This window comes from Dipteris shenzhenensis, chromosome 28 (genome assembly GCF_047967505.1).
Source record: "Dipteris shenzhenensis isolate YYH24624 ecotype China chromosome 28, Dip_SZ_1.0, whole genome shotgun sequence".
In the NCBI taxonomy this organism is placed as follows: Eukaryota; Viridiplantae; Streptophyta; class Polypodiopsida; order Gleicheniales; family Dipteridaceae; genus Dipteris; species Dipteris shenzhenensis.
The window spans coordinates 23,552,638-23,573,232 of record NC_141623.1 but is presented as its reverse complement, the minus strand read 5'-3'; the positions used below and the strand labels follow the sequence as shown (position 1 = coordinate 23,573,232).

General features: G+C 43.1%; 1 protein-coding gene across 1 annotated transcript; it reads left to right on the top strand.

The window, feature by feature from the left end:
• The first annotated feature begins 15,304 nt into the window (after nucleotides 1–15,304).
• Nucleotides 15,305–18,728, top strand: LOC147883344 (pentatricopeptide repeat-containing protein At5g27110-like). Its single transcript, XM_087399821.1, has one exon. The coding sequence runs from the start codon at nucleotides 15,482–15,484 to the stop codon at nucleotides 18,068–18,070; it is 2,589 nt and encodes an 862-aa protein (XP_087255947.1). The 5' UTR covers nucleotides 15,305–15,481; the 3' UTR covers nucleotides 18,071–18,728.
• The last annotated feature ends 1,867 nt before the right edge of the window (nucleotides 18,729–20,595 follow it).

The window sequence follows — 20,595 nt, the reverse complement described above, 5'->3', positions numbered from 1 at the left end:
CAAGGCTTTCTTCAACCTACAAACAAACTCAAGATGAACAACATGCACATAACCTGGTGGCTGCTCCATATAGACCTCTTCTTGCAAATCACCATGCAAGAAAGCATTCTTTACATTCATCTGATGTAAAGACCATCCCTTTGATGCAGCCATAGCAATGACTGCTCTTACGGTTGCCATCCTTGCAACCGGACTAAATGTTTCTTCATAATCAATGCCATATGTATGTGCATACCCCTTGATAACTAATCTTGCCTTGTATCTGCTCACAGAACCATCTGCATTGTGCTTCACCTTATAAACCCACTTGCAGCCAATTGCATTCTTGTCTTTAGGCAAAGGCACCAATTCCCATGTAGCTTATGTGAACCACTACTAGAGGACACTACAGGTCCACTAATATTTTGTGATTACTCCTGTGAATTCTGTGCAGCATTACCATTTTGTTCATCTACATCATCAATCGCATTTATTGGTTTATACCAGCTACTCATCTCATAAAAAACATCTCTGCTCACTATAAACTTACGAGTAGAAGGGTTATAGCATATATACCCTTTTTGCTACAGAGAATAACCAATAAAGATGCACTTCTTAGCTTTTGGATCCAACTTGGATCTCAACTCATCTGGCACATGAACATAGGCAATGCAACCAAAAACTTTCAAATGAGAAATATCTGGTTTCCTACCAGTGTACGTCTCCTCTGGCGTCATGCCATGTATTGCTGCAGTGGGAGTCCTGTTCATTATGTAGACTGCCGTAGCAACTGCTTCAACCCAATAATAATCTAGCAGGTCTTTTTCGTTAAGCATGGCACAAGATACCTCTCCAATATGCCTGTTTTTCCTTTCTACAAGTCCATTTTGCTGTGGGGTATGACTGTGGGGGTTAAAGGTCACTGTGCCTTTACCCTGGTTATGTACAATACTCAAACACATATATAAATGAATGAAAAAGAAGATTAGGGTGGTTCTGCACCCACCAAAACTTGTGTGGCTCTCTATCTCTCTCTCTCCTTCTTCCATTCTTGCTTCCGTTGACAGCACTCTCAACTAGTATCAGAGCCCGGGTGATCTAGCTGAGCGTGCGTGAATGCTTGAAGCTCAGCAGCTCTGTGGGAGGAAGGAAAAGCTCTGTGGGAAGCTTTATGGGTGACTTTACTTGCATCCGAGTGTATAGAGACCTTGGAGGAACCTTTGGAAAAGTCACTTTGGTTTTGCGAAGTGGTTCTGAGAGCCTATTAAGTGTTTTCAAAGAAAAAGTCGTTTTTTGAGCATTTCCCTGTTCCGTTCGATGACATAGACTCCATATTGACTTGTAGAGGCAACTATTGCTTGCTTTTGGTATCCACTTTACTTCAGGATCTTGGAAACAACTTCATTCTTGAATCTGGGATCATTTCATTGGATTTTTGACTCACTGTGTCAGTTTCTGCGTTTTTTGCCTGGGTGTTGGAACTCAAGTTTGGAGCAACCATTTGCAGATCTGTCAGTTCCAGTGGACTCAGGAGGTCCTAAAACTTCTTTGTTGCTCATCATTCGCACTCCGGTGGAGTTTACAAATAGCTCTGTTTCCAAAAACTTTTTTCAGTCCGTGTGTTGGACCCAGTGATTGAGACCACGGCTTTCAAAACCGTCTGTCCCATTGCATTTCGGACGCCCAAAAACCCCTACCTGTTAGTTCTTGTGCAATTCGGTGGAGGATTTTTAGAGTTATCGATCTCTGTGTATTCGATTTCGTCTCTCTGTTATGCATTTTTCATTCTAAGGTTTTGAAACCTTAGATTTATGCCACATGGCAGTGGATAAGTGTTGACTCCCATTTCTCACTCATCAGTTGGGATTTTGGAGTTTCGGCAGAAGAGAGATATTTGCAGATTTTCTTGCTGAGTTCGATTATGCAATGGCGCCCATGTTTTGAGGCATCTCAGGTTCTATTTTCAGTAGCGGTCATTACCATGGGACTATGATTTCTTGAGCATACCTTATGCAGATCACTCTGGTTGTAGTTTGAGCCATGTGCACTCATTCGTGGTATGCATTGGGTTGTAGTGGATGATTTATAGGCCATTTGGATGCATTACGGTCCTTATTGGATGCGCTGATAGACCCAAATTGCCTTGTGAGATGCTATTTTTTATGGACGCTTTGCACATGGATGCTATTTTATGCTGAGGGACAGCTTTGACACATTGCAAGTGATGCACTAATAGTGCTATGCTCTCTTGGATGAGATATTATTGATGCATATGCTAGTGGACGGTGTTTATGCTTGAGTCATTTGGCACTTATTGGCATTTTCTTTTGGGCCAGATTTGCTCATATGGATGCATAGTATATGCACATGAGTCAGATACATCTTTTGATGCTTTGAGCTTTGAGTTTTGGTGATATTTCACTCTATTGTGGCATACACATTTGGGTGCACCTGGTATTTGGTGTGATTCTCTCTTGTAGGCACTAGCATTTGGGATTTTGTTTCATTTGCATCATGGCATCCTCTTCCATGTCTGAAAAGGAGTTTTTCAGCATTAAAAAGTTTGATGGGACAAACTTTTCTTTGTGGAAAGAACAAATAAGGGATGTGCTTATTCAAAAGAAGCAGATTAAACCCTTGGTAGGGATTGAAGCTAAGCCTACAAATATGTCTGAGGATGATTGGAATGAGTTGGATGCATTAGCAAAGTCTACTATTAGACTTCATCTTGCAGAGTCAGTTTATTTCACAGTAGTAAATGAGCAGACTACGGAAGATTTGTGGAAGAAACTCTGTGCCACTTATGAGAAGGAAACTGCCTCTAATAAAGTTTACCTCATGAAGAGGTTGTTTGAGCTGGAGATGAAGGAACGGGTCTCCATTGCTTCTCACTTGAATGAATTCAATATTATTTTGAGCCAGCTTCAGGCTCAGAAGATGAGTTTTGATGTGGAGACTAAGGCAATATTTCTCTTATGTTCATTGCCATCCTCATGGGATACGTTCCGTACAGCTGTCAGTAACTTTGCACCTAGTGGAGTACTGAAATTTGATGATGTTGTGAGTAGCTTGTTGGCCGAGGAGATTAGATGGAAGTCTATGGATGGCAACAAGCAGGATGCAGCCTTAAATGTGCAAAGGGGTAGACCACAGTTCAGGGGGAAGTCCCAAGAAAGAGAGAAGTCTCGTAGCAAATCCAGGGCATAGAAAATTGAGTGCTACCATTGTGGCAAGAAGGGCCATATGAAAAAGGATTGCTACAAGCTGAAAAGAGAGCAAAAGAATAAGAAAAAGAATGCAAATTGGGGTGCAAATCAAAAGGAAGAGAGTCGAAAGGAGGACAAAGGAAAAGTGAAGATCGAGGAGATCAATGCAGTCACATATGATAGTGACAATGACGTTCTCTTCATGTCTAGTTTATCTGCAGAGTTGCTTACCACTTCAGATGATGCATATTCCCAGGATTGGATTTTGGATTCTAGTGCTTCATTCCTTCATTCCATGTTACTCCCCATAGGGAATGGTGCACTTATGATAGTGGAAAGACAGGTTGTGTGCATCTTGGAAATGACTATGCATGTGATATAGTGGGAGCAGGTGACATAAAGTTTTCTTTTGCAAATGGGTCTGCATTTGTTTTGAAACATGTGAGACATGTGCCTAAGCTGACCAAGAGTCTTATTTCAGTGGGTCAGCTAGATGATACTAGTTTTCACACCACTTTTGGCTTTCAGAGTTGGAAAATTCAAAAGGGCTCTATGCTTTTGGCCAGGGGTGCCAAGTGTGGGGCTTTGTATCCCTTACATGTATCAGGGGTATTTGATCATGTTGTTGCAATAACCGAGCAGCCAAGCACTTCTTTGTGGTATTGCAGGTTGGGGCACATGAGCCAGAATGGAATGAAACTCATATGCCATTTGGGTTATGTACCGCATTTGAGTTTCTCTGATTTTGAATTTTGTGAGCATTGTCTCTATGGAAAGCAGACTAAATCAGCCCATAAAATAAGGGGAAAGAAAGAGTTTGAAATGCTTGATTTGGTGCATTCAGACGTATGTGGTCCCATGCCTACACGGTCATTAGGCGGGGCTGAATACTATGTGACATTCATTGATGATGCAACTAGGAAAGTGTGGGCTTATGGTATAGCTCGGAAGAGTGATGTGTTCCAGATATTTCAGAAATGGCTGGCCTTGGTTGAGAATCAGTCAAGTAGAACGCTTAAATGCCTATGGACTGACAATGGTGGAGAGTATCTCTCATGACTTTCAGCATTTCTGTGATACACGTGGGATTAAGAGGGAGCTCACATCCCCTCGTACACCAGAGCAAAATCCAATTGCAGAAAAGATGAACCGTACCATTCAAGAAAGGTTGCAATGCATGCTTTCCAATGCAAGTATTTCTCTATTTCTGCAAAGGATTAAACAAGGAGTTGATAACTGTAGTAGCTAGCAAGGACCAACTTGGAGGAGAAAATGATTTTAACAATATGGTGGAAGCTGCCCAGCGAGCAGAGAGAAGACTTGGTACAGCACCAAAATCCAAGAAGACAAAAAAGAAACATTCAAATTCAGAGATAGACTCAAAAATAGACACAGATAGTGAAGTAGAGGAAGACGACTCATCAAGAATGATGAGGAATACTCAAAGAAAAAGAAGAAAGATAAAAAGCAAAAGCTAAAAGAAAAATCCACAGCAAAAAAGACAGTAGAAAAAATCTCCAAGTTGGAGAAGATGATTAAAGACCAGCTACTACAAAGCTTAAAGCCACCCCCACAAAAACAAAAAGTTCCATGCAAATTCTACAAAAAGGACAATCACAACAAAGAAAGATGATGGTACAACACCAATTACAAAGGCAAAGTACCACCTTACATTCAGCAACAATAGCATCAAGCACCAGCAATACCTGCTAATCAAATAGCAGTGGCAAGATCACTACAACAAAGATATCAAAATGCAGCTCTAAGAAGGCCAAATCAACAACCATGGGGGAACCAGTAGCAAAGGCAAATGCAAGACCAAGCTTGCACCTCCTGTGGTATGGATGGCCATAGGCACGGTCCACCATGTGAACTTTGGTGCAAGCATAGCGAAGAGAGAGGTATACCCATTATTCAATATGACGGAAGGAACAATCAAAATCATCAGCAATAGCCTCCTCCAAGAGTACATATGGTCTATCTAGAACCCATACATCAAGAACACAACCACAACAATCAACGCAATCAAAGAAATGTTCAGGATTTGGCACTTACAAGATTGAAGAATATAAAGCCACTATTCGGGCTAGGAGATGCCCCAAGGGAAACAACCACGCCAATGAACCGGCATAGCTGTAGTTGCAGTGATGTTGGATGATGATGGGTGGTTGGTACTCATCTATCCATTGGCAGGTAAGCTTCTATTTACATCCATTTACTTCCTTCTTTCGCTTTACTTTCATTTAAGACTTCGAGCATGGATGCTCTTTGACAATATGGATATTTTGTACGATCTGTATATGAAGGACCATGTATTACATGGATGGAATGATATGTTTGTGCACAAGGATTGGAGGTGGACCGTCGTGTATTTGTGCTAGAAAAGCTTCCATATGGTCACATAAATGTACATGAAGGAGAAGATCTGTTGGTGAGTTGGGTTCATGAAGTTTCTTCTTATCATTGTATGGTGTGAAAGATAAAATGTCAATGACATATGTTCCTTCATCTTGCAGATGCGATCCTTCATGCTTGTGTTTATGAGGCGTGTGGGCCATAAACCACCAACATTCCATGTGGAGAGTAAACCTCTTTTTGACAAGTTGAATGTTTGCCAAATGAGTGACCACTGGACTCATTATCTCCCTGACATACAAAAGATAGCTTGAGGAGCATTAGAGAAATCTACTGGTGTAATTGAGTGTTTGTTGATCCTTTTGTGTCCTCCTGGTGGTTTGTGCATGGAGATGGGATGTGTTGTGGCACCTCTCATGAGAGCATGCTTGGCAAATCGGCGTGCATGCTTCTCTTTTGATAATGATGTTTTCATTGTGAGTAGTGTTGTGGAGCCACTCTCTTGATTATGGCATCACCTATACCAAGGGCAACATCTTGATCGGATTTTGTGACTCGGATTAGGCAAGAGACATGGACAGCAGGAGATCAGTGACAAGTTACTGTTACTCACTTGGATCTGGAGCTGTGTCATGGGTCAGCAAGAAGCAACCTACAGTTGCTCTTTCTTCTATTGAGGCTGTGAGTACAAATCAGCATGCTTTGCTTCTTGCGAGGTAGTGTGGTTGAGGAGGATTTTAGGGGACATGGGTGTAGTGCAGAACAAGCCTACGTAGTTATCATGTGACAATCAAAGTTGCATGGCAATTGCAAAGAGCCCTGTGTTCCACGCTTGCACAAAACACATTGAGATTCAATATCACTTTGTACGCGAGCTCATCATGGATGGAGAGGTCGACTTGGTATACTGTCCAACTATAGAGAATGCTACTGACATCTTCACAAAGGCTCTTGGAAGAGACTTGCTGGAGAGGCATCTTCATCGACTTGGCATTGGGCCGAAAAAGTAAGTTCACTTGCAGGTGGACATTGAGGGGGGGTGTTAGGTATCAATGCTCCACTCTCGTGTAACTACACGAGAACTAGCTAACTCTACTTGTAAGCCCCCATATGAGGAGAAGGCATTTGAGTAGCTCAGTTATCTAGTAGGCCCTGGTTTGGACACCAGATGGGGGCCATGTGTGGCCTGATGGCTGGACGGCTTCAGATAGAGTTGGCACACCACCAACTAGGCTACATGCAAGTGCGAGAAGGCATCCCATGACTGACCGCATTGAGGGTAGATGGAGCATTTCCCAAGGCAACCCACTCTCGGGTTGCGAGCCCGTTTGGAGCCCTAGATGATCCTGGATGGCTCTCGACCTGGCTCGGGGCCAAACGGAGTCCATAGATTAGTTGCTCTATTTTTTGCACTGGTTCTATCGTGTGGTCAGTGGCCTATTTTGGTACCGACCCCCAATCGGCCGTTTTGGGCAGACTGAGTCGGGCATCCAATTGAGCCTAACCAACTACAACTAGTGGCTATATAAGAGCAAGCCCATGAAGCCCATTTCATCACTAGCTAGTGCAACCCTGATTCCTTAGCATCCAGCCTCTATCCTCTACTGTTTCCAGCTCGCCATCGAAGCTTCTTTCACAGGAGTGCACAGCTAAGAGGCAGCACCATCTATTGTATGAGTTCTACAGTAATCAAATTTTTGATTCTCCATACTGTCTGTTTTCTCTCTTGCATACGAGATCCTATTATCTATTGAGCATAGATGTTGTATTGTTTTCTTACAGGGCTAGCTTGTGAGGTACTTTATAGGATACAAAATGTGAAGCGTATCAATGCTCCATGCAAGGTTTTCATATTGCTAATATGGTGTACTTTTTCCTTTCTAGGTATGTGAGCTCAAAGGAAATAGATGCCACCATGCTTGAGAATGCTCAAGTTATGTCAATGGAGGTGGTTTGTTTACTGGAAGAGACATTTCCAGGTTCTATTCTCACAAGCCAACTACATCTCATAGTGCATTTGGTGGATGAGATTGCTATATGCATACTGTACATGCACAATGGTTGTTCTTCCTCGAGCACTTCATGAAGACCTTGAAGGGTTTCGTGAGACAAAATGCAAGGCCCAAAGGTAGCATGGCCGAGGGTTGGTTGGTACAAGAGTCACTTGTATATATTTTTGAGTTTCTTGTTGATGTGGATAGCTCTCTCCCACGACTATGGAGAGATGATGAAGACCTAAGGATGACCTCTATTGTGCCTCAAGGGAAAGGATGAGCAAAGTTATAGACACAGAGTTGCTTAATAATAGCAACCTTTATTGCATGCTTAATAGTGATGTGATGAAAACATGGGTGACAAGATACGAGGATGCAAAGGCAAGAAGACAAGGAGAAAGGGCCCTCTTTCATACACACCATGGATCTTGTGTGCCATACCCTCAGCATCTAAGAGCACTTCCAAAGGATATTCATGTGGATTGGCTACTTGATGAAATGGAGAGAGCAGAGAGAAACGAGGGGATGCATATCATAATGGAAGAATGGGAGTATGCTAGGGGATGCATGAGCAAGGTCGGTATATAGAATGTTATGCATAAGTTAGGAGCTTTCAACAATTTAGATTGCTTATTTAATTGATTTTGTCTTGGTGTAGTGTACTATGTTCAATGCTATATGGTGTGAGGGCAAGCATTTTTTAACACAACAGATTGATGATAAGAGAAACACACAAGATTGCAACGTCATTGCTAGCTTTGAGGGAGCCAATGGAGCCATGGATGATTATTGTGGCATAATCCAAGATATTATTAAGCTTGAATTTCGATGCTTCTTTGTGTATGTTTAGGATGTATTTGGGGATTGAAGTTTGGCAAGAGCCAAAATAGATCTTCATCTCACAGCTGAAGTATGCTGGTGAGATACTGAATGCATTTGGCATGGCTGGAGTGCAAGACAGTTGGCACCCCTATGCAGGTTGACGTGAAGCTCTCAAACGAGGATTCATCACCACTGGTGGACGAAGCGAAGTACAGAAGGCTTGTGGGCAGTTTGATTTACTTGTGCAACACGTGGCCGGACATCAGCTTTGCGACTGATGCGGGTGCTGAAATACTACCCATACAACCCTCTCATCTAAAGATTTAATAACGTGGTTAAGTATTCACTAAGATTTGTGAATGTCCTCGCAATCATTAGATCTGTTAAATATTCATTGGTGTTTGTGAATGTCCTCACAATCATTAGATTTTACCAAATAGTTAAATTTTCACCAGGGTTTGTGCATGTCCTCGCTATCACTAGAGTTTTAGCCATGTGTGTGTGTGTGCATGTGTGTGTGTGTGTGTGCATGTGTGTGTGTGTGCATGTGTGTGTGTGTGCGCATGTGCGTGCGCACACACTTTCGTGCATGCTTGCGTTTGCGCATGCGCACATGTGTGTGTGTGTGTTTAAAAAATAAAACCTTTTAACAACACAGCACACGATGCTCAAATAAGGGTGGATAATAAATTTGTCACCTTATGGGTGTTCATAAAATATGTATACAATTGGTACAAAAAGTGTCAAATCCGTCAGGTAGTCCAGGATCCAAGGTCAGGGTCCACTTACCTGCCACCATCCAAGAAAAACTAGGTCTTAGAACATCAAAGTTTCAATTGGGTAGACAGGTAATGCCTGTATTCCCTGTCGTGTTATTGCTTTACCTAGGCAGTCGTTCATGAATGCTCAAGAGAAAAAGTACACTGCGATATCGCCATTGTATGGGCAATAACAAAATCGCACCCATATATCCATGGTACAAACTGATCACACTGCATTGACAAGCCTAATGACAAAAAACAATATGATCGGTTGACTAAGCAGGATATTTGTTTTCTCAAGGTTGATTTTGACAAGGCATGTGATAGATTAGAATAGTACTTTGTTATCCAAGCTCTCACAGATATGGGCCTTGGCCCTCAGTATATTTCTTTCATAAAACTTCTACTTACTAATGCCTTAGCTAAGATATGTGTAAATGGAGCTAAGATCCATCACGTAGGGTTGCCGCATAGCTCCTCTTTGTTTGCTATAGCTGCTGGCTCTTTGGGGTAGCTTCTCCAGAGTCATAGTAAAGTTGGAGACTTGAGAGGTATAGAGCTCCATTCTGGAAAACAGTTGATATGCCAACAGTTTGCAGATGACACCAACCTTACACTAAAGAACAATGAGCAGGATATCAAAAGGATTATGGGCTATTTAGACACTTTTTGTAAGGCCACTAGATCCAAGATCAATCACATTAATATTGGATATGCTACTCTAAGAGGAGAAGATCAAGAAGTTATAGAGGAATTGGGATGTCACATAATCAAGCAAGGTACTATTTTTAGACTACTGGGGATACCTTTGGGTTTTGACATTTCAATGAAGTAGAGGAGAGGTGGGACTGGTTCATGGATAGATTCCAAAAAAAGGTAGAGAAATGGAGAGGTTTCCAAGCTAACTTAGCTGGCAAAAGACTTATCCTTAATCATTGCATACATCCCATTGCTATATTCTACCTAATTTGTTGGTCTCGTGCCAAGGCAAGTCTTGATAGATACATTGGAATATGCAGATCTTTCCTCTTAGGTGGGAATAAAAAAGATAGCAAAGGACAGATGGAGCTTCTGTATAAAACCTAAAGAAGAAGGTGGTCTAGGGACCATAGATATAGAACAAGCTGCTAGGAAGCTCTCTACCACCCGGTTCGTTAAAGCTATTCTTCATCCTCAGGGGGATTGGGCGTAGCTTCTTAGAAATGTTAGCCACCTTAGGCCTTTGAGAGCCCTCAAACAGAAAAACTATCCTACCTTGTCTGCTATCTGCAACCCTAAGCCTTGCAAGGCTAAAGGGAGCCGTCCTAATGGAAGGCATTTGAGGAAATCAAATGTCAAATTGTGTTCTCAAGGAAAGGGGCTTTTATGTCTTTAGACTCTATATGGGTCTCAACAATCTTCAGAAGCTGTGTTCTCACTGATGAGGGCTTCTTAATGACCTACTACTTATTCAAGAAAGAGTTATAGAGTTGGGGATAGCTATGGGACAGAGAAGAGTATAGATGGAAGACTTGGGCTGAGATAAAAAGGGAATTTGCCCTCAACAACCAACATCAGGGTCTAATCATGAATCAACTTTAGTGTGGGAAGGAGACACACAGTGGAAGGGTGCAACGTTCCTAGTGTACAATAGGGAGTTTAGCTGGATTGGGTGGGAGCTTCTCCGTTTTTTCTATTCCTACTCCTACTGGGGACATTGATGATCTCTTAAATGTTTTAAATGCTTGATGGAATTTGCATGACTAAAAATTCAAATGGAAAGCCAAATTCTGCTGCATTTTGTTGAAAAGTGTCCCAGATAAAATGTATGCTCTATTATGGTTGATCTTACACAAGGCTGCTTGGACAAATGCCAGAGGTTTGAGGATTGGTAAAGGAGATGGGAAATGCTTGAGATGCCTTGCCCTTAATGAAGACATCTTTAGGCAAGTAGCATTGTGGAATGAAACGAAAATCTGGCCTCCCATTGAGCCACGTGTTAAATGATTTAAATAAACTTTAATACTTTTTATTTCTTTTGTGAAGTTCAACCGATGCCACATTTCCTAACTTCCATCATTTCGTTTCTTGCAAAATCTCAAGGGAGATAGCTTCCGCCATAGCCACATTCTCCATCTCCATCTCCTCCTCCTCCTTCCTTCGTTGCCATGGACATCTCCTCCCTCTCTCCCTCCCTCCCTCCTCACCTCGACCTTCATTGTTTCCTCCACCCACCTCCCTCTCCCCTTGAAAGAACAGCAATATTTCTCTGCTTTCATACGTAGTTACATCGTCCTCAAATGTAGGTATGACGTGCTTGTAAGGAGCTACAATTCCCTTCTCCATTTTTGTGACTTTGGAGGAGTAATGCCCGAAATCAGCTACAATAAACATCGCAGACCCCAATTGCTTCCTTGCATCGGGAACAACTCTTGGTTTTGAGCAAGAATGGCTCTCTCTTCTCTCTATCTCTCTCTCTCTCTTCCGAAATGCTCAGAGAGCCCTTCAATATGTGAGAAAGAATCTCTCTCTGTCACTCAAGGACCAAAACACCACCATCTACACACATTTATCGATGCCAACTACAATCGGAGCTCATCATCCAGCACCCTCTTCTCCATGTATCCCACTCCCCCCCTCCTCGGACACCCCCACTCCTGCCCTGCCACTCGCGGACGTAGCTCTACCAATGTAGGAGAATCTTGGAACCCATGAGCATAGCGCTAGAAGTTTCTGTGATGCTGTGGTTGGACACTGCTAATGCTTTGCCCCCAGCTGAATCAGACCCGGATGATGACGGTGAATACCATGCTGTTGGTGTTTCCTACGCACATGATTCCATCCAAGATTACCCAGTCAAATCTCCAAGATGACAACTAGTATGACTACAAAGACAATCAATTTCTTCCATCGCATATGGTAGCAGAGACGGCAAATGCTGAAGGTACTCTCTCCAAGCCATACGCATGAAGCCATACGCATGCCAAAGACATGATCCCTCCCTTTTGTCTTGTAGCTCTGCATGAGCCACTACAAGTGTAGGATTCTCTACTTCACCTCCGGCTGGATGTTGCGATCCATTCTCATTGTCTGCTCGCTATAATTTCAAGCCGTTAACCCCTCCATTTCAACCTGAAGAGTTGTCCCAAGATTTCCTCTATACCAAGACTTGCGGGTTGTTTGCTATGACGCGGCAATAGAGAATTGATCTCTCTTTTGAGCCTAGTGAGCGACTTCGAGAAAATGTTGCTTGAAATTTGCCTTACTTTGCAACATCGATGGAATTCTTGCCACCCCTGTTGCTTTCGATGGCACTATCCTACTCTCCCTAATGTGAAGATATGCCTCTCCCTCAAATGTTTACTTTCTTCAATATGATCGCTCCCACTTGGGGCATTGTTCCAACCAAAGAATTAAAGACCTTTCCTTCAAAGACCCCGCTAAATTGGCACTGTCCAAGTAGAGCCCGCGCAAATATGCAGGTAACGGCCTAGGAATTGCTGAGGGTCACTTTGTATTTGAGCGAGCGTCTTCAAGACATAAGAGGGCCTCCCGGCGCCAACCAGTGGAGCTTGGGGAGCCCTACTGGCAAGATCCTTTTGCAGCCCCGTGCATGCAAAATGTTGAGTGATGCCATTTTCTTGGCAGTGGACTACTGCCCTGGCTGCCTGGATTTTCCAAATTCCAGCCCATCATTCCACTGCTAGACTGGATGAACTAGTAAAATGAGGTTATCATTCTCTGAAATTGCCAATAGCGGCATTCATTCCCTTGTGCTGAAGACTTGCATAGCAAGTTGCAGGAGGTTCAGCCTGTTTGCTTTTGCCTGCAACTCATCAACGTAGACACGGGGGGACGTTATTCCCATGAAACGAGTTGATGTTGAATGGGCAGCCTCCGAGTCCCCAGCCTCAGCGAGACACCGGGAGGCCCTCTAAGCCTTCCATTCATCATTATGCATGGTGGCCGTGATGTTGTCACTGACCCCACTGTCAGTAAATCCCTTTTTGAGATTGCCAAGAGCATTGACAAGGCTCTCAAGCTCTACGAAAATGTGGCATGCGTTATTAGCATGGGAATATGATGAGGATGTGGAAGTCATATTCTCCGACATCAAGGCTTGGCTAGATGAAAGAGTCTCACAAAAACTACCAAGGAAAGAAGTAGAAGAGGGTTGATTTCCATTTCCTTCTATGGAAAGCCAGATTCAAATGCCAAGCATTTGAACACATTGACGAGGATCGGTGGTTCAATTTCTCCCAATCCGTTGAACGTGTTGCAATCTCTATAGTCTTTTGGAAGTGAAATTAGTACTTTATTTCGATGTCCATATGTCATGTAGTGTCATTTATTTTCCCAATTATCAAAGGTGAGCTTTTCTTATTCTCCATTTTGCAGTCTTTAGGCCATGACATACTAAGCAAAATCTAGAAGCGTTGCATGGATTCTAGGTTGCCCACACCATGACATTTGCTCTCCTTACTCCAATGTTTAGGTAGGCAGAAAGATTCATTTGCATGTTCCATTTATGCTTCAAGGATTGTGCTGCTCTAGCAAGTTTGTTTGAATTTTCCTTATTGTCCTAAACAAGGATGCAGGTGGATAGCCCTTGATGAAAGCCATGAAACTAGCTTGTTTAAGCATGCGATGCATAAAGATATTCGTGCAGATTCTCCTCCCACACTTACAAGTGGTTACATATGAAATGTAAGGTTCCATGTACAAAATGAAGTTCTAGGTGCCAAATTCAAATTGCTATATGCTAAATGCAAAATGTTATGTGATCAATTTAAAGTGTTATGGGCCCAAGAAAGGGTACTTTCCTTGGTTGTATAATTTTTGGAGAGTAAGTTTCCAAGAAATGTGTGGTGATATGCTAAATGCAAAGTACTATAAGCCAAATGCAGATTTCTATGTGCTAAACTCAAATTGCTATGTGCTATATACAAATTGCTATGTTCTATATACAAATTGCTATGTCCTAGATCCAAATGGATATGAACCCAAGGAAGGGCACGTTCCTTGGTCTTATAATTTTTGGAGAGGAAGTGTGCCAACTCTCTCCCCACACAAATGTGTGGTTATGTGCTAAATGCAAAGTATTATAAGCCAAATGCAAAGTGCTATATGCTAGATTCAAACTGCTATGTGCAAAATTAAAATTGCTTTGTGGCAAATGCAAATTGAAATGAATAAGAAGACGAATTCTGCAAAAGTATCTAACAAGTGCAAAGTGCTATGTACCAAATGCAAAGTGCTATATGTGCTAAACTCAAAATGCTATGTGCTACATACAAATTGCTATGTCCTAGATACAAATCGATCTGAACCCAAGGAAGGGCACGTTCCTTGGTCTTATAATTTTTAGAAAGGAAGTGTGCCAACTCTCCCCCCACACAAATGTGCGGTTATGTGGTAAATGCAAAGTACTATAAGCCAAATGCAAAGTGCTATATGCCATATTCAAAATGCTATGTGTAAAGCTAAAAGTGCTTTGTGGCAAATGCAATTGAAGATAAATTCTGTAGAAGTATCCGACAAGTGCAAAGTGCTATGTGCTAAACTCAATTTCTATGTGCTATATGCAAATTGCTATGTGCTAGATACAATCCTAAGGAAGGGCACGTTCCTTGGTCTTATAATTTTTGAAGAGGAAGTGTGCTAACTCTCCCCCCACACAAATGTGTGGTTATGTACTAAATGCAAAGTACTATAAGCCAAATGCAAAATGCTATATGTTAGATGCAAAATGCTATGTGCAAAATTAAATGTGCTTTTTGCCAAATGCAAATTGAAATGAACCCAAAGAAGGGCACATTCCTTGGTCTTATAACTTTGGTAAGGAAGTGTGGTAACTCTTCCCCCATAGTATTATGTGCAGAGTGTAAAGTGCTATGTGTTGATTGAATATAAAGTGCTATGTACCAAATTCAAATTGCTATGTGCTGATTCAATTTTCTAAAAACAATACTTGTGGTTATATTCTAGAAATACAAACTATTCTATGTCAATACAGCTACCTGCTCGAATCTAGTTCATCTTTTTGTTGCTTGTGAGAAGAGTTTGGAAGTCTATATAGGTCGAAACAAGTGAAGTTTTTAACGATGGGCGGGCATCTCTTTACACACGCATCGTCTATGACCAGGCCTTCCAGGGCACCTAGTCCCATGACTCTCTGTGGGCATCCCCTGTACTTTTTGACGGCTCGCCGGCGAGCCTATGCTCTACCGCCGGAACGTTCCGGTGGTGAAGCGGCTCTGGCGGCGTCCCGGCCACGTGCCACATTCTGTGGGCTTCCCTCCTCACTCAATCAAGATTTCTTACAATCTGCACAATCGAATTGGGTTGCCAATACCGGGTCTTTGATCGCAAGATCTGGATCCGCATGCTGCTGAAAGTGGTTGCTCGATTTCCTTCGACGAAAGACATAAGAGCCCACGTCGTGAGGCACAAGAATAAGGTCCTAATCGCGTCTCACACAGCCCAAGAGCAGCTGGATCAGAAACTCTTAGAAAAGAAAATTTCAGAATTACCCGCTTTGCAAGTTTATCCTTCTGATCGCAAGAACATCCATATACAAGTTATTGATAACGGACTTGAGCGAAATCCATGTACAGAGAGGCTTCTCGTAAGAATGTACGCGAAATGCGGAGCAGCGGATCAAGCTGTGGAACTATTTGCCAACGTGCAGCACCGCGACGTGATTTTATGGAATTTGGTTATTACCTCATTTAGCCGGCAGGGAAAAGGCCAGGAAGCTCTGCAACTTTTCGAGCAAATGCAGCAAGAAGGTGTGTTTCCAAGCAAAGTCACATATATCTGCATGCTTTCTGTATGCGCGGGCCAGGAAGCTCTAGTTGCCGGCAAGCTGATGCATGCTCGCATTCGGGAGAGTGGATGTGAGGCCGATGTGGTGGTGGCAACTGCCCTTCTCAACATGTACGGAAAATGTGGCAGCCTGGAAGGTGCACAGAAGATGTTCAGTAGAATTCAAGTCCGTGACCTTGTTTCATGGAATGCCATGATTGCGGTGTATGCTAAACACGGGTCGGGCAAGCAATGGATCATGCTCTTCGGGCAAATGAAGTTGGAAGGAGTGATGCCAAACAAAGTAACTTTTATAAGCATTCTTGATGCATGTGCTAGGCAAGGAGCCCTAGCTGAAGGCAAACGGATGCACAGCCTCATTGTGGATACTGGATTTGAATCAGATATTATTGTGGGGACCACCATTCTTAACATGTATGGCAAATGTGGTAGCTTAGGGGAGGCCTTTCGAGTGTTTCAGAGTCTGCCAGGAAGAGACATTGTCTCATGGAACTCCATGATTGCACTGTGTGCACAGTATGGTCATTGCAAAGAGGCCCTTGAACTTTTCGATGACATGCTGCACAAGGGATTTATGCCTAGTAAAGTCACCTTTGTTAGCATTTTCAATGTATGTGCTAGCCAGGCAGCTGTTGCTCCAGGTGAGCGGATACATGCACGCATTGTAGACAGTGAAATTGAATGTGATCTCATTGTGGGGAATGCCATTGTCAATATGTATGGAAAGTTTGGCAGAGTACAGGATGCACAGAAGATGTTTGACAAGTTACCCAAAAGGAATGTTGTTTCTTGGACTGCCATAATAGCTGCCTATGCTCAGCATGGCCAGGGCCAGCGAGCCTTAGACAGTTTTGATGAAATGCAGCAGGAAGGAGTTATACCAAATGGGGTAACCTTTATCTGCATCCTTTATGCATGTGCCAGTGAGGCAGCTCTCACTGAAGGCAAGTGGATCTATGACTGTGTCCTGGGCCATGGTTTGGAATCAGATATTACTGTAGGTACTGCCCTTGTTAACATGTACGGCAAATGTGGCAACCTAGAGGATGCAAGAATGTTGTTTGACAAACTATCAAAGCGTGACTTACTTTGTTGGACTGCCATGATTGCAGTGTATGTTCAGCATGGTCAGGGCATGGAGGCTCTTGACGTCTTTAACCAAATGCAGAAGGAAGGAATCAGGCCAGACAAGGTTACGTTTGCAAATATTATTGCTGCATGTTCTGGGCAGGTGGCACTTAGAGAAGGTGAGAAGATGCATGCTTTCATCCAGAAGTGTGGACTTGAGTTGGATTATGTTGTCGGAAGCGCCCTTGTGAAGATGTATGGCAAGTTTGGAAAATTGGATATTTGTCGGAAGGTTTTTGACAAAATGCGTGAGCAGGATGCAGTTTTGTGGAATTCCCTGATTGCTTTGTATGTTCAACATGGACAAGGCAAGGAGGCTCTGCAACTGTTCGACGAAATGTGTTTTGCAGGGATTTTGCCTGACAAGGTCACCTTTGTCACCACGCTTGCGGCATGTGCAAATGAAGCAGCTCTAGCAAAAGGTGAACAGCTGCATACGGTCATCCTTAAGAGTGGATTCGACGTAGATGATATAATGGGGAGTGCTCTAGTGAGCATGTATGGGAAGTGTGGCAACTTAGATGTTTCACGGAAGTTGTTCGACAACATGCAGCAGCAAGATGTTGTTCTGTGGAACGCAATGGTTGCAGTTTATGCTCAACATGGTGAAGGCATTGAAGCCCTTCGACTTGTTGAACAAATGCAGCAGGAGGGGATTCTGCCAGAGGTCGTAACTTTGGTCAGCGTTCTCTTTGCATGTAGCCATGCAGGCCTCATTAACGAGGGTTGCTGCTACTTCGTCTCCATGGAGCATGCTTTTGGTGTCTTCCCGACTATAGATCATTATGTCTGCATGGTAGACCTCCTTGGGAGAGCAGGTCAATTAGATGAGGCAGAAAAGTTGATTAACAATATGCCATTTCAGCCTACTATCGTTTCATTTATGTCATTACTTAGTGCTGGCCGGTCCTTGGCTGAGATTGGGCAGAGTGAACAAGCTGCCAGGCACACGCTTGAGCTAGATCCAGAGAATGCTGCTCCATATGTTGTCCTGTCAAACATTTATGCTGCAGCTTGAGCATGCTTTTGGTGTCTTCCCCTGTTATAGATCATTATGTCTGCATGGTTGACCTCCTTGGGAGAGCAGGTCAGTTAGATGAGGCAGAAGTTGATCGACAATATGCCATTTCAGCCTACTATCGTTTCATTTATGTCTTAATGCTGCCAGTCCTTGGCTGAGATAGGGCAGAGTGAACAAGCTCCCATGCACACGCTTGAGCTAGATCCAGAGATTGCTTCTCCATATGTTGTGCTTGCAAACATTTGTGCTGCACCTGGCAAAGGGATGATGATACTGGAGAGCGTATAAATATGGCAAGAGATTGGATCTACCTTCTGAAGCAGCTGTTTGGGGAGCCTTTTGATGAAAATCGATTGTACCTAACATGGTTCAAGCACTTGGAGCCAGGATTGTCGGAAAGGGAAGCATTCATGATCAGCATCCATTCTGACCACAGTCATGGCATTACTTGGTTCTTGAGGCTCTCTCCAGGCCAATGGAGAGCAGCATAAGTGCGCAACATGGAATGTTTGATTCAAATCGAGGGAATGCTGCCGTGTGTGATGTTATGCAGTGTATGTGCTGCAACTAGGAGGTGATTCTGCCCAGAGACTATTGTGGTATATGGGCGTCATGTCTTAAGCAGAGCAGGGGTATTTTTCAAGTTAGTCAGAGAGACAGGTGCGTAAATTCTTTTTGGACCATCATTTCTTTCCTTATGGTATATGCAAAGTTGGTACACATATGATGTATGCAATATATCTTTGTAATGTATTCCCCCTTAGCTCAGTACATCGCGTGTGATGTTCTCCCGCATCAGCTCGAGCTCCCCATACCTGCTGCATCTGCTGTACATCCAATCCGTACAGCCCTGTATGACTACGAAATCAGAAGCCCGCCATCAGCTCACTGTACAACCACCATCAGCATCCGGAGTTAGCCATACCAATCCATACAAGTGTACGGACTGTTTCCGAACAGCCCATACACGTGCATCTGCCCGTACAATCAGTCGTACACCTCGACCTGCAGCTGCCCGTACAATCAGCTCGCCATCAGCCTCCCGGACTTGCAGCTCGCTATCAGCCGCCGTACACATCTGCCGTACAGTTCGCCTGCTGAAGATCCTGCTCTGGCCTTGGTCCTTGCCTCCGCTCATTTCGAGCCTCTTCCAAGTTGTACTTATAGCTCCAGTTTGTACTTGCAGCCCGTGCTTTCAGTTTCCTTGCACGGGTGTCCTCGGAGTACGTGTGTGCATGTGGGACAGTTTTGGGCTGCATATTCAGCTCAAGTTGCTAAGTGTGCATTTTGAAGCCAAGTGTTGGCTAAAGATGTATGCACTTTTGGATGCCTATTGAGCAAGAAATTGCTGTCGCATTGTGAGCCAATGTTTAGCTGAGATTCAAGCAGATTTTGGGGCAAAAGTACATTGCAATTTGAGCCAGTGTTTGGCTGTGATTCAGGATATTTTCTAGGCAGAAATATATTGCTTGATTGCATTTTGTAACCCGGAAGGGATTGTGTTATGGGTAGATATTTTTGGGCAGTTTCTCTGCTATTTCAGAGCAACCACTGTCAGTGTATGCCATTGCAAAGATGATTGCATAGCAGTCACTTGTCTTTCAATTGCATTTTATTTACAGGTACATTTGCTCTCGTTCTTGAGCTTGCAATCATGTCTCTCAATGAGAATTTTGGTACCATTACTGAGCAAATAAGTTGGATGGACCCAACTATGCTTTTGGTCATTTACGCTCAAGAATATTTTGGTTGGCAAAGGCTTATGGGGCATCGTGAATAGTGATGAGACTAATGCATCTTCCACTACTGGTACTACCACTCAGGCTTCTACTATCACTCCCACGGAGGATCAGAAGAGATTTGATCACAGGGATATCCAAGCTTTGTCTTTGATTGCATTATTAATGAAGACACACATTAAGTCAAGCTTTAAGTCGTCCAAGGGCAAAAAATGCTTGGGACAAGTTTAAAAGTATGTGGAATGTCAAGAATGAAGCACGAAGCATTGCTTTAATCAATCAGCTCAATGACTTATCCATGCTTGAAGGTCAAACTATTTCAGAGTACATTGCTAAGATTACTGACATTTGAGATGAGCTCCCAGCCATTGATGAGGACACAGAAGACAAGAAATTGGTCTCTATTACCCTTAATAGCCTGGCTATTTCATATGGCACATTTGTTACCTCCTTGACCATCATGCTCAGGGCTGCTCCTCTCTCATTTGATGAGTTAGTTGGCTTGCTATTATAGGAAGAAACGAGGACTTCCAATGTTGTCTGTCACTTGCCACTCATGGAAAAGGTAGATTTCAGCCTACAGGAGGTCATTTTTAGAAAAAGATCAGCCATGCCTATCAGCCGAAGGAGGGAAGTGCAAACACAAATGTAGGAAATGCAGATAAAGGTCCAAAGGTGAAGAAAAGCAAATGCAATTATTGCAAGAAGCTTGGTCATTACATTGCAAAGTGTTGGAAATGGATTGCCAATGAGAAAAAGAGCCAATGCACAAGTAGTAATTAT

Bases quoted from the DNA above. Each gene is read 5' to 3' on its own strand.
- LOC147883344 (XM_087399821.1), top strand. From the start codon at position 15,482: ATGCTGCTGAAAGTGGTTGCTCGATTTCCTTCGACGAAAGACATAAGA.